The 27,619-nt window shown below is 34.3% G+C and overlaps 1 protein-coding gene across 1 annotated transcript; it reads right to left on the minus strand.

Moving 5' to 3' along the window:
- Positions 1-4,763: 4,763 nt before the first annotated feature.
- On the minus strand, positions 4,764-5,492 carry LOC107889780 (uncharacterized). The gene has a single exon (XM_016814340.2). It carries the CDS (start codon positions 5,352-5,354, stop codon positions 4,950-4,952), a length of 405 nt encoding a protein of 134 aa, XP_016669829.1. The 5' UTR covers positions 5,355-5,492; the 3' UTR covers positions 4,764-4,949.
- Between the last annotated feature and the right edge of the window lie 22,127 nt (positions 5,493-27,619).

Consider the following 27,619-nt stretch of genomic DNA (forward strand, 5'->3'; position numbering starts at 1 on the left):
AGTAAATAATTTTGGATTTAGTTCTAAAAATACAATTTCACATCAAATATTGAATATACATTTCTAATTATAGTTTTTCTTTACTAAAATGCTTCTAATTTTCAAACAATGAAAAATATTGTAAACATATTTCAACAAAATTATATAACATATTCAAATAAATACACACGACCATACATCATGTGGAAATGCAAACTGGTATGTATATATACATACAAGGATCCAATAAAGGTTGTTATCCCTTGGTTAAAATGAAAACAATTGTATTTGAAAATTAGTAATTTATTGAGGCTCTGATTGGACACCACAAAGTAATTGAATAACTTATATAAAGGACCAAAAAATGAAGTAAAACATTTTGTTAAATGAAGTAAAAATTATAACGAATTAAAAGCAGTACTATAAATACGAGCAGTAAGAAATGCACCAAAAATTCCAAGCCATTCAAATGTTGATAAAGGACCAAATCAGCAAACTTACCTAAATACGAGCAGTAACAAATGGTTAATCCACAATTTTCAGTTCTCCTTTCTTTAACAGTTGGGCAAATGCAGTGTTACTCCTGTGGAACAAAACATGAACATAAGAACAGTATAAATATTTTTGGGGGCCCTTCAAAAATTAGAAGAACAAACTAGAAAACAAACACACAAGATCGGAACTTCTTCCCAAACCCTAGACACGCAAAAATTCCCAAATTCCTTAAATTCCCAAACAAACTGGTACAAGCTTGGTGATTGAACTTGGACCCTAAACCCTAAATTTCCAAATTACACTGAATCAAAACCCTAAATCAAGATACACTGTTTCCAAAGCAAAAAATGCTTACCTTTTAACCACAAATTCTGTAGCTTTGATAGTATCCTCTCAAGATTGACTCGTACGTTATCCTTCGTTTCTGATGATTTCTGAGTTCTCCTTTCCCTTTTTTCCTTCGTTGTTTCTCTATCGTTTTTACCCCATTCGTTTTCTCCTTTATTCTGTTTCTGTATTGTCTTTCTGCCTGTTGAGATATAGAGAAAATTATAAGTTAAAACACGGTACAGAAACGACGTCGTTTCGCCGAAATTTTAAGAAACATTTACCGCGTTTTTTGCCAAAACGCCACTAAAATTTAAAGTTAAAATAGAAACGACGCCGTTTTATTAAGCTGTAATGCACATTTCTGGCGTTTTCTGAATAAACGCCAGTAATAATTAATTTGCTTAAGCTAAACGAAGCCGTGTAGGCAATTTTATGTCAGTTTTGCAGCGTTGGTGTAAAAACGCCACAAAAAATTAACAGAAACGGCGCCGTTGAATTAATATAGAGAAAATGCTAAGTATAAAAGCGTGTACAGAGACGACGTCGTTTAGCACAAATTTTAAGACACTTTCACAGCGTTTATTGAAAAAATGCCGCTATAGCTTGTGTATTTGCGGTGTTTCTTGACAAGCACCACAAAGAATGAAGGTTCTAATCCGAAACGAAGCCGGTTTGCTCAGATTTAATGCACATTTCTGGCGCTTTCCTTTAAAGCGTCACTAAAAATTAATTTTCTTAAGTTAGACATCGATGTTTGGCCAATATATCAAGTCACTTTTCCGGCGTTTCATAAACAAATGCCACGAAAAATTAACGTTAACGGTGCCGTTTAGTTAATATAGAGAAAATGCTAACTTAAAAATCGTGGACAGAAACCGCGTCGTTTAGCAAAAATTTTAAGTCACTTTTGCAGCGTTTCTTGTACAAACGCCGCTATTGCTTAAGCATTAGCGGCGTTTTTAGTAAAAACGCCGCTAATTGTTAAAGTTGTAATTGAAAACTGCGCCGTTTTATTAAGCTTCAATACAGAGTTCTGGCTTTTTTTTAAAAACGCCACAAAATAATTATTTTACTTAAACCAAACGGTAACGTTTTAAATAATTAATTCTAAACTTTTCAAGTAATATTTATAAGAATTATATAAAATTATAAAGTTTAGGTTTTCTTGTCTTTTTTGTTTGTATTTTTATTTCATTTCTTATAATTTGGTCCTATATATATATCCAAAATAATTAATTATACCTATATATATATCCATCCATATATATATCAATGCTTTTTTTAACTTATTTATTAATTCTATTTAAACTAATATTAATTAAATACATCAATTGGTTTAGATTAAATTTTTAAAATATATTTAAAAAAAACTAATTACTCTAAACCCAAAACCCTGATCTGACCCCAAAATCCCTAAACCTTAAATCCCAAACCCTAAATCCATACAAGTGTCCACCAAGAATTGCTATTCCATTAACATATGTAAGTTTAAATACAATTAATTAATCTGTTTTTTATTCTATTTATTGATTTTTTTTCTATTTCTTTAAGAATTATTGTTTTATCGTGCTTTAATGTGGTGTTTTATTAATTATTTCAGATTTGGTTGGTTAATAATTTTTATTTATGTTCAAAAATATAAGAACATATTTAAAATATAAATTAAAAAAACTAAATAAAGTCTAAACCCTAAGTCCCTAACTGTTAACTTCTAACCCTTAACCTTATAACCCTAACCCTAAATTCATACAAGTGTCCACCAAGCTTTGTTATTCCATTTACATATGTAGGATCTAAACCTAATACCCTAACCCGACCCGCCTAAATCCTTGGCTAAACCATAAATCCCTAACTTCTAACCCATAACGTCTAACCCAGCTCCTGACCTCTAAACATTAAATCTGATCAGCTCTTACATCATATATATACACTCCTGATCAATTACAATAACCTTAAAATAGTAACCCGGCCCTAAATATGACCTAGCTAAAATCTTAAATTAATAATCATATATATATTATATTGAACCGAGCACTAAAAATACTGAACCGAGATGGGATAAGATGGGGATATCCTTTTGTATATAGCTTATATCGATTTTGAAGAACCAAATCTTCACACAATTTTAAAGATCCAAATTAATATATTCTCTTTTACAATTATATAAGAAATTAATTAATAAATAAATTAGAAAACACTAGTTAATCTAAACTGTAAACCATAAACCCTAAAATCATAAACCCTTAACACATAACCTCTAAACCTTAAAACCCAACCTTTAAACCATAAACCATAGACCAAATATGATAAACTAAATATATAATAACCTACATTATATAATGCATGGTTAAGACCAAAACTCTGCGTTTTGGTTAAGATATTTTCCGGCGCTTCTCAAAAAGTGCCGCTAATACTATGCTTTAGCGGCGATTTCTCGTGGACGCCACTAATTCTAGTATACATCAAGACTTAAACGCTGCGTTTTGGTTAATATATTTTGCGGCGCTTCTCAAAACGCGCCGCTAATAGTATGCTTTAGCGGCGTTCTCCCATAAGCGTCACTAATTCTAATATACCTCAAGACAAAACTTTGCATTTTGGTGTGCATATTTTGCAGCGCTTACTATGCTTTAGCGGCGTTTTCCAGTATGCGCCACTAATTACTGTATACATCAAGACAAAAACGTTGCGTTTTGGTTACGAAATTTTGCGGCGCTTCTCACAAAACGCCGTTAATATTATGCTTTAGCGGCGTTTTCCCTTAAGCGCCATTAACTGTAACATACACCAAGACCAAAATGGTGCGCTTTGGTTAGGATATTTTGCGGCGTTTACCCATAAGCGCCACAAATTCTAATATACCTCTAGACCAAACTCTGCGTTTTGGTTAACATATATTGCGGCGCTTTTTGTAAGCGCCGCTAATACTTGCTTTAGTGGCGGGTTTTCGTAAGCGCCGCTAATGCTAATATACAGCGAGACAAAACGATGCGTTTTCGTTAAGATTGTTGCGGTGCTTTCGACAATGCGCCGCTAATACTTCCTTTAGCGGCGTTTTATCATAAGCGCCACTAATTCTAATATACCTCAAGACAAAACTCTGCATTTTGGTGTGCATATTTTGCAGCGCTTACTATGCTTTAGCGGCGTTTTCCAGTATGCGCCACTAATTACTGTATACATCAAGACAAAAACGTTGCGTTTTGGTTACGAAATTTTGCGGCGCTTCTCACAAAACGCCGTTAATATTATGCTTTAGCGGCGTTTTCCCTTAAGCGCCATTAACTGTAACATACACCAAGACCAAAATGGTGCGCTTTGGTTAGGATATTTTGCGGCGTTTACCCATAAGCGCCACAAATTCTAATATACCTCTAGACCGAACTCTGCGTTTTGGTTAACATATATTGCGGCGCTTTTTGTAAGCGCCGCTAATACTTGCTTTAGTGGCGGGTTTTTGTAAGCGCCGCTAATGCTAATATACAGCGAGACAAAACGATGCGTTTTCGTTAAGATTGTTGCGGTGCTTTCGACAATGCGCCGCTAATACTTCCTTTAGCGGCGTTTTATCATAAGCGCCACTAATTCTAGTATATCTTGAGATTTTGCGGCGCGTTATGGTAAACGCCACTAATGATGTTCTTTTACGGCGTTTCGCAAGAAGCATCGCTAATTCCTGATATTTAGTGGCGTTTTATTTTTTGCGCTGCCAATGCGCGATAATTAGCGGCGTTTGTCGTCTAAACGCCACAAAAGATGCCGCTAAAAGCCTGTTTTGAAAATTTGTTATAGTTTTTGGACCAAATTTTTTATTTAATAATATAAAAGATTATAAAATATAATACTCATGTATGGTAATATTTATCACATATCCTTCCTAATAAAAAAAAAGAAAAAATAGTAAAAATAAAATAAAATAGAGTGATATGCAAACTGCAAAATCAATGGAAAGTGGAGTGTTTTGGAACATCAAAAGAACTATTAATGAACTAATGAAAAATTACAATACTAGCTAAGATCCAATCTATATATTTGCTTGCAGAGATTTAAATAATCTCAAAAAAAGAAGAAAAAAACAATACAAAATTAAAAGCAACGGAATATGTTTACGAGTTCTGGGTTTTTGTTATCCCCAAAACAGAGCTTCATTTGTAGTGAATGACGGGCGTATTAGCATTCATGTCCCACATCCCTCCTTCTTTGAGATACTCAATATACCTAGCAAACTCTGGTTTAGCTGTAGTTTTCTTCTTACGACGACCATCAAATAGGCTGAAAAGTGGGTGAATAGTCTTGGACTTGCCGCCCTTTTTGTTGGAGTTGGTCGTTGTCGAAGATTTCTCTTGACACTTCTCCGGCAACCCCAGTTCGGGGCCGTTAAACTTTCTGGATAAGCCAAAAACTCGAGCTGGCACACTTCTAGCTCTCTTTAACTGTGCTTCGAATTGACCATTGCTGGAGATTACAGGCTCCTCAACTTCGGTTTCAACAAGTAACCTTTCGTAGCCATCACGGTTTCTTCTTGTGCTGAAAGCTCTAAGCATGGCCATGATGTGATAAGACGAGAGGATAAGCTTAGCTAGATGTCTATGTTGCGAAGATTGTATGGAATTGGTAAGTTGGGTACCACCAATTTATGGAGTTGAAATAAAAGGTTGTGACATTAGAAAGAATAAAATATTTGTAATATTTTAACAAAAATTATGCACGCCGTATTTGATTAAAGTTGGTCGTTGTTCTTTGGTGTATCGGATCATGCTTGTGGAGTTAATAAACGAAAGGAATAATAATTTATTCAGTCCTTCAATTTTACAAAAAATAAATTATTTTAACCCTTTATTTAAAATTTTACATCTTTTAGCCCTTAAACTTCCATTGTCCGTCAAATCATCCCAAAATGAAGAGAAAAATTAATGTTTATTAACATTGCTGACATGTATCCATATGACAGCCCATGTATAAGTCACGTTAGCACTTAATTAACTTTTTAAAATATTAAAAAATATTTAATTATAATTTTTACTCTTTTTAAAATTTTAAAATTTTTTTTTGAATTTTTTAATTTTAAAAATTAAATTATTACTTATATGGCAATTGACATGTATGGCATGTCAGTAAAGTCAATAAATGTTAAAATTTTCTTTTATTTTAGAGAAATTTAACAAATAACATAAATTTAAGAGCTAAAAGAGGGATTAAAATGAAAATAAGTTATTATGGGTAAAAGAAGTTAGTATAAAAGGTTGGTGAGGTGCCACCAATGTTGACCAATGCTTGGTTGGAAATTTTCTTTGTTTTGATTTTGACTTTCGTCGCTATTCTCAACAAACGTCATGAAAAATTTGTTTGGTGCTGGTTTTCAAATGAATAATATCGTCAATATTTCTCTTACTTGGTAAGTTAGTTCTAAAAAACAAGTAATAAGTACTAAAGTAGAAACGAAATTTCCGAAAACAAAGATATTACTTACAAAGTGGCATCCACATGAAAACCCTCAATTCAATTTTGCCTACAAACCATTGGCTTAATGAATATTTTAAGATTATATAAGTTTAGTTATCAATTTCATCTTTATTATTCGAGGTGTTATTTGTGTAATTATATTTGTGATTTTTCAAAAAAGAAAGCTAAATTTTAAATAACATATTGGGTTTAGAATAATTCAAATGCAAGCAGTTGATAAGAATTTTCTGAAAGTAAAAATGATGTTTAAAACTTAATAGATGGGAGACTTTGAATTATATGCAATTGAAAAATAAAAATAGTCAAACATTATGCGAATAATATTCAATCGGCTCACGTGAACATTTAGAAATTAATTTAAGCTTTTAATTTCTTTTTCTGATTCCAGTTAAAGAAACCTGCGCTATATTTTACTGCTGCAGCTATAATCAATGTTGAAAATATGTGAGGATTAAAATTGAAAGGATGGTTTGAAATAGGGTATCACCTCCTTTTCCTTTATTTAATGACATTTTAATCATTTTTTTATGTCATTAATAAATGATTTTGATAATTATTTAACTCGAATTGAACTTAGAACCCTGAACCCTGAACTCGAATCTCGAACTTCGAACCCCAAACTCAAACTTTGAATCCTAGTCCCTAAACCTTGACTTTTGAACTTGATATTTTAGTTTAGGGTTCGAGTTTGGAGTTTAAGGTTTAGATTCAGGGTGCAAGGTTTAAGATTCAAGATTCAGTGTTCTAAATTTTGGATTTTAAATTCAAGGTTCAAGTTAAAAAAATTACAAAATTATGTATCAATTACATAGAAAAATTACTGAAATGTCATTAAATAATCAAAAAGAGATACAAGATGACGTGACACTCCTATTTCATGCGATCTTTTCTCTTATTACAAATATAATTAAACATTAATAACCTAATTGAGATTTTCTCTGTATTAAGATATTAAAATATTTTAATTCCCAAAAGAAAACTTTTATTTTTATTTTTAAAAACAAAGTTATTTATTCAAGTAACCATAAAAAAAACCAATCAACCCTTAAATTTACCTCTCTTTCTCTCCTAATTTTCTCTTTGGTTCTTATTTTTTAAGCAATCTTCTATATTTTCTTCTTCTAACTATAACAAGAGAAAACAAAATACAAATTCTTTTTTAAATATATTCTTTGTTTTTTTTTTTATGAAATCTTACTTTGGAGTACTCCGTTAAGGCATATGCCCTAAAAACTTAAGCTGACCAAAATTTTGGAAGTTCAAATTGATAGGTCTACCTTATTACAATGCAAAAATTACATGTATCTCTTTTTAGAACGGTAAAAACAAGATCTAATATAAAACTTTATTAACTAGGATTTGTCATATTAGATCATCAAGAATAAATCAAGAACAAAACTAAATGTGGAAACGTACCTGAATTCATCGATTTCTTGAAATCCTTGGATCTTATGGTTTTGATCTTCCAAATTAGCACACAAGTAATTTAGAAAAGGTGACCCTCTTTTTACTGAAGATGAGATGTCAAAAAAGTTACGTATGTGTAATTTGGGGATCATAACCCTAATATAACTTTTGCACATTAACCCTAATTTTTTAATCAGCCCATCATCAATTAGAAATTAGTTATTAGAGTATCTGCACATATTTGACCCATACTTTATTTAATAAATAAAGTCCAATAAACTTTAACCAAATTAGATCACTTTTAATTTGGGCTAACATTTTACTATAGTAAATAATAACATGTAATTACTCTTATTATATATGTGATGTCCATATTTTCTAAAAATCTCCCACTTAGACCACATATTTATACTAATTACTCTATAATTACATGTAATTATATAACCTTATGAGATCAAAACTTTACTATCATATTTGTCGAAACCACTTTTTGAAAAAAAATTAGTGTCGACTTAAAAAAATGAAAATTGGAGTCGCCACCGATCTTTTATTGAGGTGTGATCGGATCACCTAAAAACGGCTTTGGTCTACAAATTAAAATAACGGGTTCGGGAGTCAGTTACGTACGAGGAAGGATTACCATCCTCGTAACGCCCAAAAGTAGTACCTAATTGCTTAATTGATGTCTTATGGTTGAATTTTAAAACAATTCCTTTTTTTAAAATCTTTATTGAAATTTATTATTTTGAAAACTAAAAAATTGGTCATCTTGCTTCAATGAGGAAATCGAAACCCTGTAAGTTAGGATACTGTTGACACCATTTTTTTTATAAAAACGGGGTCCACTTGGATTTTGAAAACGAAAACGAAAACGGGAGTCGCCACCAATCCTTTTTAATCAGGCGTGATTGGATCACCTTGAAAAGCGGTTGTTTTTAATAAACGATTTGATTTTATTAAAACAACGATTTTGGTCCACGAAATTCAGAAAAACGGGTTCGGGAGTCGATTACGTACGAGGAAGGGTTAGCACCCTCGTAACGCCCAAAAATTGGTACCTAGTTGATTAGTTAATGTCTTAAAGTTAAAAATTGAAAACTTTGAAGAATTTTAAAAATATGATCCTAAAAACTCGAATGACATGGATTAAGATTTAAGAGGATATTTGGTCATTTGGTCAAACGAGAAGTCGAAACCCAGCACATTAGGGCGCGTTTCTCGAATTTCCAAACGTAGAACATTGCCTTATTTTGAAATTTTTAAAAAGAATGTTTGACTATTTGGTCAAATGAGAAAAAATCGAAACCCAGCACATTAGGGCACGTTTTCTCGAATTTCCAAACGCAAAACATCACCTTATTTTGAAATTTTCTTTAAAAGGATATTTGGCTATTTGGTCGAACGAGAAAAATCGAAACCCAGCACATTAGGGCACGTTTTCTCGAATTTCCAAACGCAAAATATTACCTTATTTTGAAATTTTTTAAAAAGATATTTGACGATTCGGTCGAACGAGAAAAATCGAAACCCAGCACATTAGGGCACGTTCTCTCGAATTTACAAACGCAAAATATTACCTCGTTTAAAAAACTCATTTTTGAATTATGGTATTAATATACGTAACAAAACAACAATAAATACGATGATACGAGCGTAAATAGCGAGAACATTAGTAAATAAAAGATATAAGATGAATTAATCATGCAAGAGAATAAGCAGATAAATTATTTGGATAAAAACAGGCATAAATAAATAAATAAAATAAAAAAGGCAAACACCGTACAAAACAACGAAACCATAACGGAAATAAAAAATAAAAAGTATATGTATATACATAAAATTAAAAAAATAAGAAGAAGATATATGTGTATGTATATTTAAAGTTATGAAGTGTAGAAAAAATAAGTATGTATATATATATATATGTATATGAAAATAAAGTATGTATGTAGATATATGTAGATTATAAAATATATAACAAAATACAAGTATGTATATATAGGTATATATATAATTAAATTATAAAAACATGTACACGTATATAACGTATATATATATATATATGAACTATAAAGTATATAAGGTATAAAAGTATGCATATATATAAATTAAAGATATGTATATATATAATTAAATCTAAAATTTAAAAACGTATAAATAAGCAAATAATGATAACAATAATAATAATGACAACAATGATAATAATAATAAAGATAAATTTATTAAATAAATAACCAAAATAACAAAAAAGGATCAAACTAAATTTTAAAACAAAGTTTGGGATCAAATTTGAAATAAATAAAATGGAAGACCATTCTAAACACGCGTATAATATGGAGGGGCTAAAGTGGAAATTTTCCCTTCTCCTCAAAACGCATCGTTTCAAAAGGGCCCGGATTGAAAATGCAAAGAAAAACGGGGTAAAATTGAAAAAGTAAAGAATATTCGATTGAAAACATAGAGAAAAGCGGAAGGACTAGGGTAGCAATTATACCTTAGTCACAAAACACGCGGATCCTCCAGGTAAATGGGTCGGTGTCAGGTCAGGAGCCCAAAATGATGTTGTTTTGGGGCTTTCCTAACCTTTCCAAAACGGTGTCGTTTATAATTATTATTTAAGCGAAAATTCCAAAAAAAAACTTCATTTCTAACTGTTTTTTTTTTAAAAAAGAACAAAACACCCCTTTTTCTCTTAAAACCCTTAAGCCCGGCCAATGCCACCGGTGAGCTCGCGCGGTGGCTCCGCCACTCTCCGCCGTAGCTCCATCGTGCCGGAGGGCCAAAAGCCTAAATTTTTCCCTATTTTAAATCCCTTTTCCCCTTTAAAAAGGTAAGAGACCCGATTTGGGTACTCTAAAAACCAATACGGAAGAGCAAAAAGAGTGGCCTTTCGGCCTTTGTCTTCCCGATTGTGACCCGAGCGAACCCTTGAAGGGTTTTCGTGGCCTTGACGAACGGAGGGGACCCCTGACAGCGGCGCACGACTCGACCTCAGGTACCTTTCAACCTTTTCTCTCTCTATTTTTTTATATCTATAACAGCATGCGAAAAAAATAATATAAGAAGATAAAATCTCAAAACAGAAGCAGAAATAAAAATATCAACCTTTGATTTTTTTTCTTAATTGATTTTTTGTTCTCTTTCTATTTGATTATCTCCGTTGTTGTCGAAAGTTTACATTTTCTTCAGGCTTTATAGCCGATTACAAAGATTTTTTTCTGTATTTCTGTCCTCTATTTTGCTTTGTTTTTGCAGAATTAGGCAAGGTCAACGGAGATAACCTTGCCATTTCGGTGCAAGAGGCCAGAGACCTCGGGATGAGGCACCTCGGGTGGCCTGAAAGGAGGCAACGGCGCAAAGGGGGAGGGAACCCTAGGATTCCCTGTGCTGGCTTGGTTCTAGGGCATCAATGGGCCGTTTAGGATTTTAAGAAATTGGGCCATTTTGGCCGGTTGTACATGGGTTGTCTTATTTTGGGCCTGAGCATAAATTGGGCCTCTACAACTGCCCCTCTTTGCTCATCGTCGTGTAATGAGAATGGAGCAAAGACTTTAAAATGGCCAATTTTGCTCTGTCGCACCGAGTTCTAACTTCTTTTTTTATGCTTCTTTTCTTCAAATAACTTCGTTCCAGTCCACTGTGTCTTGTTGCTTCAATCCACTCCTCCTTGCTTCAAAAAGATACGGGTTGTAGCTTTAATCCACTCTGCTGCAACTTTAGGGGGACGAGATTCGTGGTTTTAGTCTAATCCACTGGACCACTGCAACTTCAGGGAGATAATATTGATTTCTTCAACTTGTTCCATTGTGACTTCAGGAAGATAAGGTTTGTTGATAAGATCTAATTCGACTTACTGCAACTTCAGAGGTATATGACTCATAGTTTTAATCCGCTCTACTGCAACTTCAGGGAGATAGGATTAGTAGTTACAGTAAAGTCTGATGCGATCTGTTTTATTGCAATTTTAGAGAGATAAAATCCATCATTTTGACCCGCTCCACTGCAACTTCAGGAAGATAGGACTAGTAACTTCAATTTGCTATACTGCAACTTCAGGGAGATAGGACTTGTAAATTTCAATAAAGTCTAATGTGATCTGTTCTACTGCAACTTCAGAGAGATAAGATCTATCATTTTGACCCGCTCCACTGCAACTTCAGGGAGATAGGATTAGTAACTTCAATCTGTTCCACTGCAACTTCAGAGAGATATGACTGATTTCTTCAGTCTGTTCTTCAAGGAACATAACCTGTAGAATCCATTTCATGGACTTATTTATGCCTAGTGTTTAGGATGACATGATCAAAATGAATCAAATGCTCCTGACTAGATGTGCATGTATGATATTTGTAAAATGTCATGAGAATGATCCCTTTTTAATGCTTAGGTTGTCATTGCTCATTGTTCATCAATTTTTTATCAGTGACGTGTTACCATGCCTTCTTGTTCAGCTGGTATCTTTGCAGAAAATTTCAAAGAAATAGTCACAATTTAGACTATTCTTTCTCAAATGCTTCCAACCTCTAAGTTTGGTTAGTTCTAAACAATAGTCCTGCTTCAAGTCCTCGTACTATTTGGAAACTTTCAGAGTAATATGCAGAACTCCTTTTGCTTGAATATTATCAGTCCATTAATTGTTATTTCAATGAAAGATGCTTGAAAAAGATTATCAAAATGGACACGATGAAATTTTTTTGAGAGCAGATCTCTAAATAAATAAATCAATCAAGATACAAATTTTGCTGAAATACGAAATGAATAAGATAACCAAGGTTATCACAATGGATAAGATGAGAATTTATTGAGAGAAAAGCTCTAAATAAACAAATTAATCAAGATAGAAAATTTTTCTAAGATACAAAAATAAATAAGATGAATACAGGTTCCTCAGATATCACAGCATGAGCTTCTCCGCACAAACTTCTTGAGGACCCTTGTGAACTTGATATGTGTTTAGAAGTCCTAAAATGCTTTGTCGATGCCCCAAGATGTGGTATCTTTTCTTCTTATTAATTCGGAGAGGACAAAACCACCACACGCCCCACCTTCAATCAAAACTTGAACTGCCTATTCCTGGGTTTTCAATTCAAAACCCCTTTGGTCTCAAAGCGCCTTTTGTGGGTTTTCACCTTGGCCTCTCCCCTTTTTTTTTAGGTGAAGTGCTTCTTGAATGAATCTGAATTTACAGGATTAGGCATGTTCTTGCCATCCATCTCGGTCAAAATCAATGCTCCTCCATAAAAAGCTTTCTTTACCACATAAGGTCCTTCCCAATTTGGCATCCACTTTCCTCTAAAGTCTTTTTGTATGGGGAGAATTTTCTTCAGTACCAAGTCTCGTTCCTGGAATTCCCTGGGATGAACCTTTTTGTTGTAATCTCACATCATTCTCTTTTGGTACATTTGACCATGACGTATAGCTCGTAGCCTCTTTTCTTCAGTCAAATTCAGTTGATCATATCGGGATTGAATCCATTTCACTTTATCTAGTTTCAGTTCTGATAAAACTCGGAGGGAAGGAATCTCTACTTCAATGGGAAAAATTGCTTCCATTCCATACACCAATGAGAAAGGTGTTGCCCCGGTAGAGGTTCTAATAGACGTTCGATAGGCAAGAAGGGCAAATGGTAACTTCTAGTGCCAATCCTTATAAGTCTCAGTCATCTTTCCTGCGATCTTCTTGATGTTTTTATTGGTCGCTTTTACCGCGCCATTCATTTTTGGGTGATGTGGCAATGAGTTGTGGTGTTTGATCTTGAATTGATTACAGACCTCCGCTATGGTGCTATTGTTCAAATTCAATGCATTGTCGGAGATAATCTTTTGTGGCATCCCGACCGACATATGATCTCCTTCTTTAGGAATCTACTGACTGCTGACTTTGTAACATTGGCGTAAGAAGTGGCCTCTACCCACTTAGTAAAGTAGTCAATAACTACAAATATGAATCGATGCCCATTTGAAGCTTTTGGCGAGATCGGCCCAATGACATCCATGCCCCACATAGAGAAAGGCCATGGAGAAGTCATGACATGGAGAGGTGAAGGGAGCACGTGAATCTTGTCTCCGTAAATTTGGCACTTATGGCATTTCTTGGCATATTTGATGCAATCTCCTTCCATGGTGGACCAATAATATCTGAATCTCATGATTTGTTTGGCCATTGTGAAACCATTAGCATGCGTTGCACAAACTCTCTTATAGACCTCTTCCAAGATTTGTCTGGCCTCTACAGCGTCTACGCATCTTAGCAGCACCTGATCTTTTCCTCTTCTATATAAGATCTCTTCATCTAAGACATAATCAGTGGCCAGCCTTCTCAATGTCTTCTTTTCATTCTCAGTCTCCTGGCCGGGATACTCGCGATTCTTTACATATCGCAGTATGTCGTGATACCAGGAGTGATCGTCCTTTTCTTCTTCATCGTCAATGTTGCAAAAATGGGCTGGAGTCTCATAAATGCTCATTTGTATTGGCTTAATAACCTCTTGATTATTTACCTTGATCATAGAGGCTAATGTAGCCAATACGTCAGCCATCTGATTTTCATCCCGTGGGAGATAACAGAAGGTAATGTCATCAAACTCCTCAATTAATTCCAGGACCAGCTTTCGATAATTAATCAACTTGGAGTCTCTTGTCTCCCATTCGCCTTTGAGTTGATAAATTACTAATGCAGAATCCCCGTACACCTCTAACACTTTGATTTTGCGTTCAATGGCTACACGAATTCCCATGATGCATGCTTCATACTTCGCCATGTTATTTGTGCAATCAAAATATAATTTGCTAGTGAATGGGTAATGATCACCGTCGGGAGATACCAAGACTGCCCCAATACCATTGCCCACAACATTCGAGGCCCCGTCAAAATTTAGCTTCCAAGGATCGCCTTTTTGAAAGTCTTTTTCTGCGATTGCAACATACATCAAATCCTTATTTGGAAAATCGAAGTTTAGTGGTTCATAATCATTCAGCGCTCTACTGGCCAAAAAGTCTGCTATTGCACTCCCTTTTATTACTTTTTGGTTCACATAGACTATATCAAATTCAGACAGCAGAATTTGCCATCGGGCCATTCTTCCATTCAGAGCAGTCGACTCCATCATGTATTTCAGAGGGTCCAGTTTAAAGATTAACCAGGTTGTATGGTACAACATGTATTGTCTCAATCTCCGAGTTGTCCAAATCAGAGTGCAACATAGTTTCTCAATTGGCGAATATCTCGTCTCGCATTCAGTGAACTTCTTATTGAGATAGTAGATCGCTCTTTCTTTTCGTCCTGACTCATCATGTTGTCCAAGCATGCATCCCATCGAATTCTCAAACACTGCCAAATATAATATCAGTGGTTTATTTGGGAAAGGTGGCATTAGCACTGGGGCGTTGGACAAGTAATGTTTGACATTTTCAAAAGTTTTCTGACACTCTTCATCCCATACACCTGGATTTTGTTTCTTAAGGAGATGAAATATAGGGTCACATTTCTCGGTTAACTGTAAAATGAACCTAGCGATATAGTTTTGTCTCCCTAGAAAACCTCGAACTTCTTTTTGAGTACGCGACGGAGGTAGTTCTTGTATAGCCTTTACTTTGTCTGGATCAATCTCAATTCCTCTCTCACTGACCACGAACCCCAGCAATTTTCCTGATCTAGCCCCGAAGGTGCGTTTCGTTGGATTTAGCTGTAGCTGGAATTTTCTTAACCTTATGAACAATTTTCTAAGGACTCGCACATGTTCCCCTTCTGTTCTAGACTTCACAATCATGTCATCGACATAGAATTCTATTTCTTTATGCATCATGTCGTGGAACAAGGTTACCATGGCTTTTTGATACGTTGCTTCCGCATTTTATAGTCCAAACGACATCACTTTGTAGCAGAATGTTCCCCACATCGTTATGAATGTGGTCTTCTCCATGTCTTCAAGATGCATTCTAATTTGGTTATACCCGGAGAAACCATCCATGAAGGAGAACAGTGAGTAACCGACAGTGTTGTCTACTAAGGTATCAATATGGGGTAACGGGAAATTATCTTTGGGACTGGATTTGTTCAGATCTCTGTAGTCCACACACATTCGCACTTTCCCATCTTTCTTAGGAACAGGGACTATGTTGGCTACCCATTCCGAATACTTGACCACCTGTAAGAAACCAGCATCGAACTGCTTCTTAACTTTTTCTTTTATTTTCAACAAGACATCAGGTCTCATCCTGGAGTTTTTGTTGAACTGGTTTGCATTCTTTCTTTATGGAGAGTCAGTGTACCACTATATCAGTGTTTAACCCGGGGATGTCTTGATAGGACCATGCAAAGATATCCTTGAATTCTTGAAGCAACTCAATGAGATCTCGCTTTGTCTCCGCGTCAATGGAAGCTCCAATTTTCACTTCTTTTCCCTCCCATAAGCTCACAACTTCTACCAACTCTTTATAAGGCAGGATCTGTTTTTCTTCTTGTTCTACCATTCTTAACAAACCAGGAGATAAGTTATAGCGTCGATCATCTTCAAAATCCTGAGAATCCTCTATACCCATGTCTTGCTCAAAAGGGGACTTTGAGTTAGTAGCAATGTCGCTCATATCATTAATATCTGGGTACATGTTATTGAGGTGAAAAGTAGATTCAAAGAAAGAATCTAAGAATAATTATATGCACAGTATGTTTATGAATGGAATGGAAAGAATAAAAGAATATTTGCTCAAAATGAGACTGAATGATATATTTCATTGAAATAAAATTTTAGACATATGCCTTTTACAAAAGATTCTTGTTACTCCCAGGCTCAGAGCAACAAGTGTGCTCTGAACATTACTCTAAATTGACTTTAAAAGTTACAGGGATCTCCTCGACAGCCCAATTATTTAGAACGCTTCTCGGCTCATAAGGGCGAATGCCTGATGAATTCTCTTTTTTAATTTCTTCCTCAGATATAGCATTAATGCTTAGATCCCCTAACATCCCTTATGCAGTTTCTTTTCTTGGCATCCCTCGTTCAGGGTGAATAGTTCCTCCTGACACAAATGTTTTGGATATATGGGGGAATGTCATGGGTTCCCATTTTGTTTCCTCCCCACTCAAGCGTGCCTTTCTTCTTTCCCGTTTCTTCTCCATCTCTTTCCTCTTTTGCTTTGCATCTAGCCTATATCCCAAACCAAAACGGTCTCATTTGTCCATCAATCTGGGTATCTCCACCCTCCCTTAGAGGTATTTCCCAAGTCCTTTTCCAGGTAAAGCCCCTCTTCCAGCCATCATTTGCAGGCCCATCCTCGTTGTTTTGGATATTCTGGGTGTGAAGATATTATTCCCTTCAATAATGAAGGTTGCATTTACAAATTCCAAAGATCAAAATGAACATTTAATTGCTTCTTCTTCTGTCTCTATATCAGGTGCGTCACTAGTTACAGCTGCAATTATATCTTCCTCTGTATTGATTGTCACCAGCCGACCCTCTGTTACCAACTTCAACTTTTGGTGTAACGATGAAGGTACTGCTCCTGCTGAATAAATCCAAGGTCTTCCTAACAAACAATTGTAAGAAGGCTTGATGTCCATTACTAGGAAATCTACCTCATATGTACTTGGGCCGATTAGGAGGGGTATTTCAATACTTCCCATTACTCTTCTTTCAATACCATCGAACGCCCTCACTATGTTCTGGCATGTTTTCATGTGTGAGCTGTCCACGGGCAACCTATTTAGGGTAGATAAGGGTAAGACGTTTAGGGCTGATCCATTATCAATTAGTACCCCTAGCAACGTATAACCCGTGCAGCGGGTTGTAATGTGCAGAGCTTTGGTCGATCCTATGCCTCCCGGCGGTACTTCATCATCATTAAAGAAAATAAAGTTATCAGTGCCTATGTTACCAACCAGACAGTCTAACTTGTTCACAGAGATGTCATTAGCGACGTAAGTTTCATTTAATACTTTTATTAACGCGCTGCGATATACCTCTGAGCATAAGAGTAATGTTAGCACCGAGATACGAGCGGCTGCTTACGCAACTGTTCTATAACACTGTATTCGCTGTGCTTTAAGAATTTTAGAAACTCTCTAGCTTTTCTCTCCATTATCGGCTCGTTGACAGGTGATTCAAGTCAGACCGCCTTTTCCTTCTTCTGTTCGACCACCAAAGTTTTTCCTTTTACAGGCTTTGTTTTTGAAGTTGTTGGATCATAACGCTTTCCACTACGTGTGTAGAAGCCATTATCATTGCTCTCTACTGAAGCATTTATCGGGTTCCCCTCTCCTGGAATTGTCACGTTACAGTCATAATTCTAAGGAACCTTTTTGTTATCACTATAAGAAAAGGGTACCGATTTTTGAATTATGACTTTCGGTGGTATTTGTATCCCTGCTTCATTGCTCCTTGGCTATGAAATAATCACCACTGGGTGATTGACCTTCTAGAACCTTTCTACAGGTCTTTCCTCTGAGGCACAAACCTCTCTTTCTTCAAATTCCTTAAATTCTTCATAAAACTCTATCTCCTTATTGTCCATCAGATTTTGTACCATAGTCTTGAACTCTGCACATTCTTGGATATTATGACCCTTCTTGGCATGGAACTCACAGTACATTCCTGCCCCTTTAGGCCTTTCGTGTAAATCTCGAGTGATTAGACCCCTACATACCATCTGTTCCCAAACATATTTCATTGGGGTTCTTCTCTCCATCACGTCTGCCTTAATTTTCTTACTTCCACCCTCGGCTATCGCATTTACCCCTTTATCCGTATGATCGAGCAACGGGTTTCCTACTACGTTTGGTCTGGAGGGGTCATCTAACTTTACAATACCTATTTTGACGAGTCTTTCGACCACCTTCTTGAACGCAGTACAATTCTCAATCGAATGTCCCGTTATCCCTGCATGATATTCGCATTGAGAATTTGCATCATACCACTTAGGGAACGGGGGTTGCATGGGTTTTAGATAGAAAGGGGCTACCACATGTGCATTAAATAGCTTGTCCCATTATACTTCTCAAATTCAGGCATTTTAAACTTAGGCAGAGAGCTAAATCAAGGACCAAACTCAGGTCTTTGGCATCGATCTCGCAACGGTAATCAGCACTTTCCATTGCTTTGAACTTTTCCTCCAACCACCTACACCTATCTTCAAGTTGCTTCGGTAAACCCACCCTTACCTTCTCTACTTTCGCTACATCGTCCAGATCAGGGACAACAGGGTTTGTTGGATTATCTCCTGGGTTAGAACCTGAGCCTGTCTGGAAATTCATTGGTGCTGAGACGCCGACTTGGCATTGAGGTCTAATGTGATCACGCATTCCATGTGGACACATATCCGGTTGTGCTTGAGTGTTCGTTGGGGCAAAACCTGGAGGATAAGCAGGGTCCTCCTGATCAACTCCCGAATTGATTACAGGGCTCTTTCCTTTATCAGCCAATAATTGTGCCAGCTGGCTCATCATAATTCTTTATGATTCTAGTGCATCCAATTGTTCTTGCATTTCTTTTTGCATTTGTTCCAACTTTTCTAACCTTTGATCCATTGCTTTTGTCTTCTTTCTTGTGCCGTAAGGATGTTCCAGGATAACTGTCATAGTTTTAATAAATTAGGGCCCTTATTTTGAAATTTTAATGCATATGATGCGATGCAAATGAATGGATGCAAAAAGGCATTGATTCTAATTCAATTTCATTAGAAATACTTTACTAGAAAACAAATTTCTTTACATAAAGTGGATTACATATATGACTTTGCCTTTATGCTTAAAGCCTTGACTCTCCTAAGGAGCCAAGCTAACTCTCGACCCCGACTCGATTCTGACTCATATTTCAAACTCAGCATATCTGCCTGAACTGCTAAGGTTTGCAAATGATCAGCCACTTCCCGCACTTGAGTCACAGCTTCGCCCATAATGTAATCTCTATCTCTAATTTGACTTTGAAAATGATGGAGCTGTTATTGGTACTGTTCATTGCGTCTTTCAAAAAGTTCTACTCGTAATTCAAAATTTTGCAATTCGTCTTTAAGCTCTCCTATCTTTTCCTTCAATTCTTCAATTTTACTCAAACTTGCTCTTAGCTCGATCATAGAGTTACGGCTACGGCACAAGTGAAGTGACTTTTCTAACTCCGCTACCCGAGCTTTTAATCTTACTTCTTTATTTCGGCATTCCAACAAACTTTTCTCCAAAGCGCTCTCTCAAGCTTGGGCGTCTTGAAATTTCTTGTCCCATTGATCAACTTTGGTCTTTTCTTCCTTGATCTCCTGTCGCCATTGCTCCGACGTTTTACCCAAACCCGTAGTTCTTATTGACAGACGCAGCTTTTTATAATCTGTTTTTAGACTACCTAAATCCTCTTCAGCCTTGTTCTTCCATTTCCTTAACTTTTCAACTTCCAACTTGTGGATATCAACATCTAGTCCCAAATGCATCTTTTCCTCTTCTAGCTGCTCTATCTTCTTTCCAAACTCCGAACTTGAGTGCTGCAATTTAACTTAGACATATCAATTTAACTTGGCAGCATCGAATGTTGTTAATTGATATGTTTAAGTGCTGCAAATTTAAGTGTTTAAATGCTGTAAATTGAAGTGTTTAAGTGCTGCAAATTGAAGTGTTTGAGTGCTGCAAATTGAAGTGCTTAGTTGCTAGAAATTGAGATGTTTTATCGCTGTAATTGAGGTGTATAAATGTTGTTAATTGATATCTTTAAGTGCTGCAAATTTAAGTGTTTAAATGCTGTAAATTGAAGTGTTTAAGTGCTGCAAATTGAAGTGTTTAAGTGCTGCAAATTGAAGTGCTTAGTTGCTGGAAATTGAGATGTTTTATCGCTGTAATTGAGGTGTATAAATGTTGTTAATTGATATGTTTAAGTGTTGCAAATTTAAGTGTTTAAATGTTATAAATTGAAGTGTTTAAGTGCTACAAATTTAAGTGTTTAAGTGCTGCAAATTTAAGTATTTAGTTGCTGGAAATTGAAGTACTTTATCGCTGTAATTGAGGTGTATAAATGTTGTTAATTGATATGTTTAAGTGCTGCAAATTTAAGTGTTTAAATGCTGTAAATTGAAGTGTTTAAGTGCTGCAAATTGAAGTGTTTAGTTGCTAAAAATTGAGATGTTTTATCGCTGTAATTGATGTGTATAAATGTTGTTAATTGATATGTTAAAGTGCTGCAAATTGAACTGTTTAAATTTAACTTGTTTTAGTTTATGTGCTATGTGATGATTGTGTTTTAAATTTTAACTTGTTTTAGTTCCTTACATTCTTATAGGATTCACACTCAAGGAGCAAGAAACATCTCAGCAACTCATTGGGATCGAGCAGTCAAAATTCAGAATCAAGTGACACACAAAAGCTAGATTTGGAGCTTAAACTGTCACTGTAATCAGTAATTTTTTTGCTACTTTAAATGCATGCTCAAGGAACTACATTTTATGCTTTCCTAGAATTGTAAGTTCAAATAAGTTGATATGAACTAGTTTCAATTTTTTTTAAAAAAAATTTCAAAGGAATGTTATGTAATCAAAGGTAATTTGACTTGCTGCATGAGATATAGTGAAAAACATTTATCTTCTTGTTCATGAATTTCCATTTTAATACGTCTTCAAATTAAATTATACATTTTTTAATTGGTGGAATCTCACATTTGCTGTTGCTGCAATCTCTAACCGAAGAATGGAGCAGTTCTAAAGGATTTGCTTAAGCAAGTAAAGGGATTGACATTTTTATAATAATTTAGGATAGGAATGGTGCAAATCCAAAGAATGGAGTGGCGTTTTTATAAAAAAATTTTAATTTTTTGTGACCTTTAGTGGCGTTTTTGGGGAAAGCGCCGCTAAAGGTCCTAGTCTTTAGTGGCGTTTGTGGGAAAAGCGCCGTTAAAGGTCCTAATCTTTAGCGGCGTTTGTAGGAAAAGCGCCGCTAAAAGCCTGTTTTGGTGTAGTGACTCATGCTGAATATGTGATTCGATCGAATTTGCCCCTTTTTTATTCTGTGCTGTTTTAAGGTTTAGGGGTGTTTTGATGTTTTTAAGTTTAGTTTTACTCTCCAAAACTTGATGCTTTTTCCACCATTTGATTATCGTTTATGGAATCAAATGATGTCATTGGTTGGTTTGTAAGTTTTTGTCTGTCACATATTGCTTATGTTTTTTACTTATTCCATGAATTATTTAATTAACATTTTTGTATTTTCCCAATTTTATATGCTTGTTTTTCATTGATTCATACAATTATTGTTTGTTTGTAAACCGACAGTTAATACATAATTATTGTTTTAAATTATGTTGTGATTAAATTAATGGTTGAGATGTTTATAAAATTATGTATCTATTGACATATAAATGCATGATGATCCTCTGACCAAAGAATGGAAAATTTTTTTCCCTATTATTCAAATAATGTAAGGGTGTCTGATGTAGATCATATGAAATTTGTTGTTTTTTTTTAATTATGTACTAAGAATGAGATTTAAGTTCATTGTTATGCTTCAAATTGGATGTATCCTACCATGGATTCTTCTTTGACTAAAATATAATAGTCCACTATGAGTGTTTAGACCATGAGTGCTAGATACGGATATATTGAAATCTTTTTTTTCGAGATTTTCATATATTTCGAGGGTTCTATTGCATTTAGGTTTGCTTTATATATGGATGATTCCATGTTACAATAGTTGAATGTAGATTATTTCAAAGAACACAATTGTTGATTAGATGATCGTTTACTTTTGTGATGAATGTTGTTAGATAATCGCGGTCTTTAAGTCTAGATAACTTACTATCTTTAGATTAGATGATCCTTTGCTATCTCAGTGTGCTGAAGATGAAAATAAAAAAATTAGAACAAAGGGATATATAAAATATAAGTGCAAATATTCTTTGAATTAAGCAAGTTGAGAAGTTTGAAGCAATCTTTGGATGAAATTGTGGCAGATCATAAAGTTAGTGTGATTCCAATTTGGCTGGAGGAATTCCTGCTCAACTGGCAAATTTGGTAGCTTTCATACACTAAAGCAATACACAGAAAGCCTAGATAACCAGAAGGTTAGTTAATCTTTTATTTTCTTTTATTTTTTCGTTTTTTAAATTTACGGTTGAATTTGGTATCTTTGTAGTTGGGACTATTTTATTTAGGAATTTGGTATCTTTACATACCATGGAGAGAATTGTTTTGAAGTGCTTATTGATTTTAAGTAAACATTTCTATTTTTTTTCATTCGATTTTTCTACTTGTCCATTTTGAGTTGTCGTTGTTTTAACTGGAAACTTCTGTTAGAAATAACAAGTACTTAGCCTCAAATATTAACTAGTTTCCTCAGTTGTTTTCATACTTGACATGGTCTGGTGAGAGATCTATTGTTTTGCTTTTGAAAGATTTGCTCTAAAACCTTTTGGAAAAATCACACTCGGCACGATATGTAAAAATCTATTGTGACAAAATCACAATGTCTCATATTTTGCCACATCATAGGTTAAGCTTAGTCCACCTATGGCACACATTATGATTGCGTTGATGTTAAAATACTTTGGTTAATGTTGCTGCAAGTTCTTTTTTGCTCTATTTTCTATTGAGTGTTGTCTGTTAAGATCGGTTATGGAATATATTTACAATTATTATACAGTATTTTGGTTTTTAAATATCCAAATTGAAATCAAATTGAACTGAACCTTTCACTGGTTTGAATCGGTATTATTTTGTTATGCTTTCTTTAAAAGCAGTGACATTGATAGTAATTTGTTCTCTTTTTTCTGAAAGTTGTGAGGATGTTAGTAGTTATATTTTGGTGTTTACTATTGATCATTTTTTTTAGTTTTGTTTTTGGGAAGTTTGATTCTGAAAAGTTTTATTGAGATTAGCTTTGTGCATCACCAATTGTAAGGAATTTTAGGACCTTAGGCGTTGTCATTGTTAATCGGGATTCATTGTTAGTGCAGTTTGACGGTGGTGGGCTAGGATGTTGTTATTATTGTTTGATAAAGGTGGTGAATCTTTTGTAGTTTTCTGGTACAGTTTAGTGGTCCTTACTGCGTTATCTATCCTTCATTAGGCTTTTATGACGACTATAGCATGCAACTGTTAGAACAATGGGAACAAGTAGTCCCGAATGCCATTTTCATTTTGAATTTTTTTATTTACTGAAATTTCCCTTCTTTTGGTGTTGTTGTTTAGTGAGTTGTGTTGTTATTCTAATGTATTACTCTACTAACTTCTATGTTGTATTACTATTTTAAATTAATGAAATTACTATTTCTTTAAAAAGAAAGATTAATATCAAAATTTACATGTTTCTCTCAATTCGCATAATTTAATTTGATAATAAAAACCTCAAATTTTAATAAATTCATTCAAATTTATAAAATGAAATAACTCAATTAATTTAGTTTGATAACTTTTATTCTTGTCTAGAAAACTCTTTTGAAAGAAAATAAATGGTAAATATTAACTAAGTTAAATGATGATTTTGTATCACCTACATCTTCTTCTTCTTTTCTTTTCTTTTTTGCGAGATAAATGTCCGATCTCTTGTATAGAACGTTATACATCCATCAAAAGCCACTGTTAACAGTGGTGAAAAGACTTGAATATGATTATCTTACATTAATAACATGACATTGACTCCTATTATTTTTAATTTTTACTCTACACACAAAAAAACATAATAATAATTCCGTAGCCTTTTACAATTTTTATTTTTATTTTCGTATGATCAATGTATTTTTCATGTCTATTATATCGTCCATGAAGATTAATATTTACGGGATCGTGGTTGTATATAGTATTTCGTTTTTATTTGATTTAAACAGTTATAAGATTATTGTATATATTAACATTTTTCACAATAATGCATTAAAAATGATTTCAGTAAAATTATATATATCATATCATAATTTACATAACTTACATAACTTAATAACTTATATATATCATATCATAACTTACATAACTCACATAACTTACATAACCTACATAATACATAAATATATATCATATCATAACTTACATAACTTAATTATACTTGTAAATAAACAACTTACCCGTGTAATTTATTGTCAACTTTAGACTTCAAGAACTACGAAATGGACCGGTCTTGGATGAATTTGTCAAGGGTAAGCAACGACTATCGAAATGGAGTACAAACGTTTCTAAATTTTGCATTTCAAAATGCAAGCCAAGAGAATATGATTCTTTGCTCGTGTAAGAAGTGTGGCAACATCAATTGGCATTTTCGTGAAGTTGTCTGTGAACATCTAATTGTTGATGGGTTTATTCGGGGGTATAAAAAATGAATTTTCCATAGAGAGTGCACACCTAGTAGAACCTCTTCAACGATTAATCTGGCTTATCCTCATAGTGCTTACCATCAATCTGTTAGAGAAGATGACATGGAAGGTATGTTGCAGGATGCGTTTAATATGCGCAGTCATGGTTTGCAATCGTTTCCACCTGACTTTGTTGCATCCGATTATTGTAATCTTAGTGGAAATACTTTTACCGAAGCGGGAAAAAGTGTACCTGATGAAGAGTTGAATGGAGAAGCGGCAAATTTCTACATGTTACTTAATGAAATGAATGAAGAACTTTATGAGGGATCAAAATTTTCAAAAATGTCCTTCTATATTCATCTTTTTCAGTTAAAATGTTTGGGAGGGTGGAAGGGAAACTCTTTGACAATGTTGTTAAAGTTATTGAGAGATATGTTTCTGTTTGCAAAAATCCCTCATTCATGCAAAGATATGAAGAAACTGATAAAATATTTAGGCTTTGGGTACAACAAAATTCATAGTTGCCCAAATGACTGTATATTGTGTTGGGGTGCTAATTTATCGATGGATGTATCTTATAGAAAGGTGCTAATTTATTTGTAAATTATTCATTCATTTACCTCTATGCCTTTAGTTACAACTTTTGATAATGTTGTATGTCGTGTTTATGTTCCTATCCAAATTGAAGTCTTATTGTCGTAATAAGCGTTATCCAGAAGGATCAATTGTTGAAGGTTACTTGGCAGAGGAGTGTATGACTTTCTGTTCTAGATATTTAAAAGATGTTGAAACAAGACTAAATAGACCAAGTAGAAATGTTGGGCTCACTGATCATAACTTGGCCGAAACTTATTTATTTTAAAGTTATGGAGAACCAATCGACAAAGTTAAAATTGAAGAATTAGATGATAGATCGTGGGTACAAGCACATCGATATGTTCTTTTTGACCACGATTCAATGGAACCATTACGCAAGTAAGTTCTAGAATTTGATAAATATTCATATTCTTAATTTGTTTATCTTCTAACAAAGTAAACCTCTTTTTAACATAGTGAGTATAAACAAATCTTGAGATCTCGTTCACGCTCCCGAAGATTACAACAGTGAGAGATTAATAAGTTATTCACAAAATCTTTTCATGAACGGTTAAGCCACACGGTATGCAATTGAAGCTTTCACTGACAAATAATAATGTTTTCTCATAAAATTTATAATTACTCAATTTACTTTTGATTCAATAGGTTTGGAGTGGGAAGGACGTCAATGATGAAGTTAAATGGCTTTCCCAAGGTCCGAATAGAGTAGTGAAAAGATATAGTACCTTCCTCATCAATAGATTCAGATTTCATACGACATATCATGAGAGATTAAGGAGAACTCAAAATTGTGGAATAGTTGTTAATTCTTCAATTACAAGTTATGTTAGTGCTAGGGACAGTAATCTTGTTGAGGGAAATGTGGAGTATTACGGATTTCTTATTGACATTATTGAGTTGGATTACTATGGCAAATGGAAAGTTGTCTTATTTCGATGTGATTGGGCTGATGTTAATACTACTCGCGAAATTAAACAAGATCAATTTGGTATTACAATGGTGAACTTCTCTCGATTGATTCACACTGGACAACAATTGATAGATGAGCCGTATGTATTTTCTTCTCAAGTGAAACAAGTTTTTTACTCAAAAGATCCAACTGATGAGGGTTGGTATGTTGTACTCCGCAACATCTCTAGAGACTTATTTGACATGGGTAATGGAAGTAGAGATGACATCGACGAAAGATCAGAAACTTTTTCTTTTCCAGAACAAAACTTAAATGAAAATATCCTTAGTACTAGTACACAATTTCAATGGGTTCGCTAGGATGTTGATGAAGATATTTACGAATTATGATGTAGTAAGATTTTATGATTTTTTAATTATATGTAATATCATAATTTTATATGTACTATTATTGTTGTAATTAGTTACTAAAATTTCAACTATTTTATGTGTATTGCAGATAAAATGCCTAGAAGAAGATTGCGAGATCTAAGTATTGTTCAAAATACTCCAAATTCGGAAGAAAGAAATAGTGAACAACAGACTGCTATTGGATCTTCGAATGTTTCGAATACACCTGATGAACCTGCAGAAATTCAAAGAAATGTTAAATTTAATTTACATGCGTGTTGACTTTTATTATTGATTTCTTTTTCAAATTCTTATATTATAATATACCATTTTTCAGCTGAAAGTGATTGGACGCGCAGAGGTCGAGGACGTACGTTACTTAAAGATTTATACGAGTTAAATCCTGTCGAGCGTGTCAAAGTATCTAGAAACAATCTTGGTCAGTCTGTTGGATCAGAAGCTTGACTTTTAGCAGGATATTTGGGCATTATAGCACGAAATGCCAATATGGCCTATCAACTACGAGTCATGGCATCAAACTTGTGTTTAAGTTTCATTTATATTTACTTTCTAAACTTGTGTTTTTTGTAGGAGAGGTTTGCTTTAGAGGTCTCGGATAATTATGTCAAGAAGGCATTGGGAAAAAGATGGAAAGACCATAAAAGTACTTTAAAGAAAGAATATTTTAAGACAAAAATAACTCTCGAAGAGAAATTGTGAAATGTCCCGCCGGGAATGCTGAGGTACCAATAGGAATATGCGGTTAGATTTTGGAATTCAAAGAAATGAGAGGTATTGTGTACTTCC

This window comes from Gossypium hirsutum, chromosome D12 (genome assembly GCF_007990345.1).
Source record: "Gossypium hirsutum isolate 1008001.06 chromosome D12, Gossypium_hirsutum_v2.1, whole genome shotgun sequence".
Lineage (NCBI taxonomy): Eukaryota > Viridiplantae > Streptophyta > Magnoliopsida > Malvales > Malvaceae > Gossypium > Gossypium hirsutum.

Bases quoted from the DNA above. Each gene is read 5' to 3' on its own strand.
- LOC107889780 (XM_016814340.2), bottom strand. From the start codon at position 5,354: ATGGCCATGCTTAGAGCTTTCAGCACAAGAAGAAACCGTGATGGCTAC.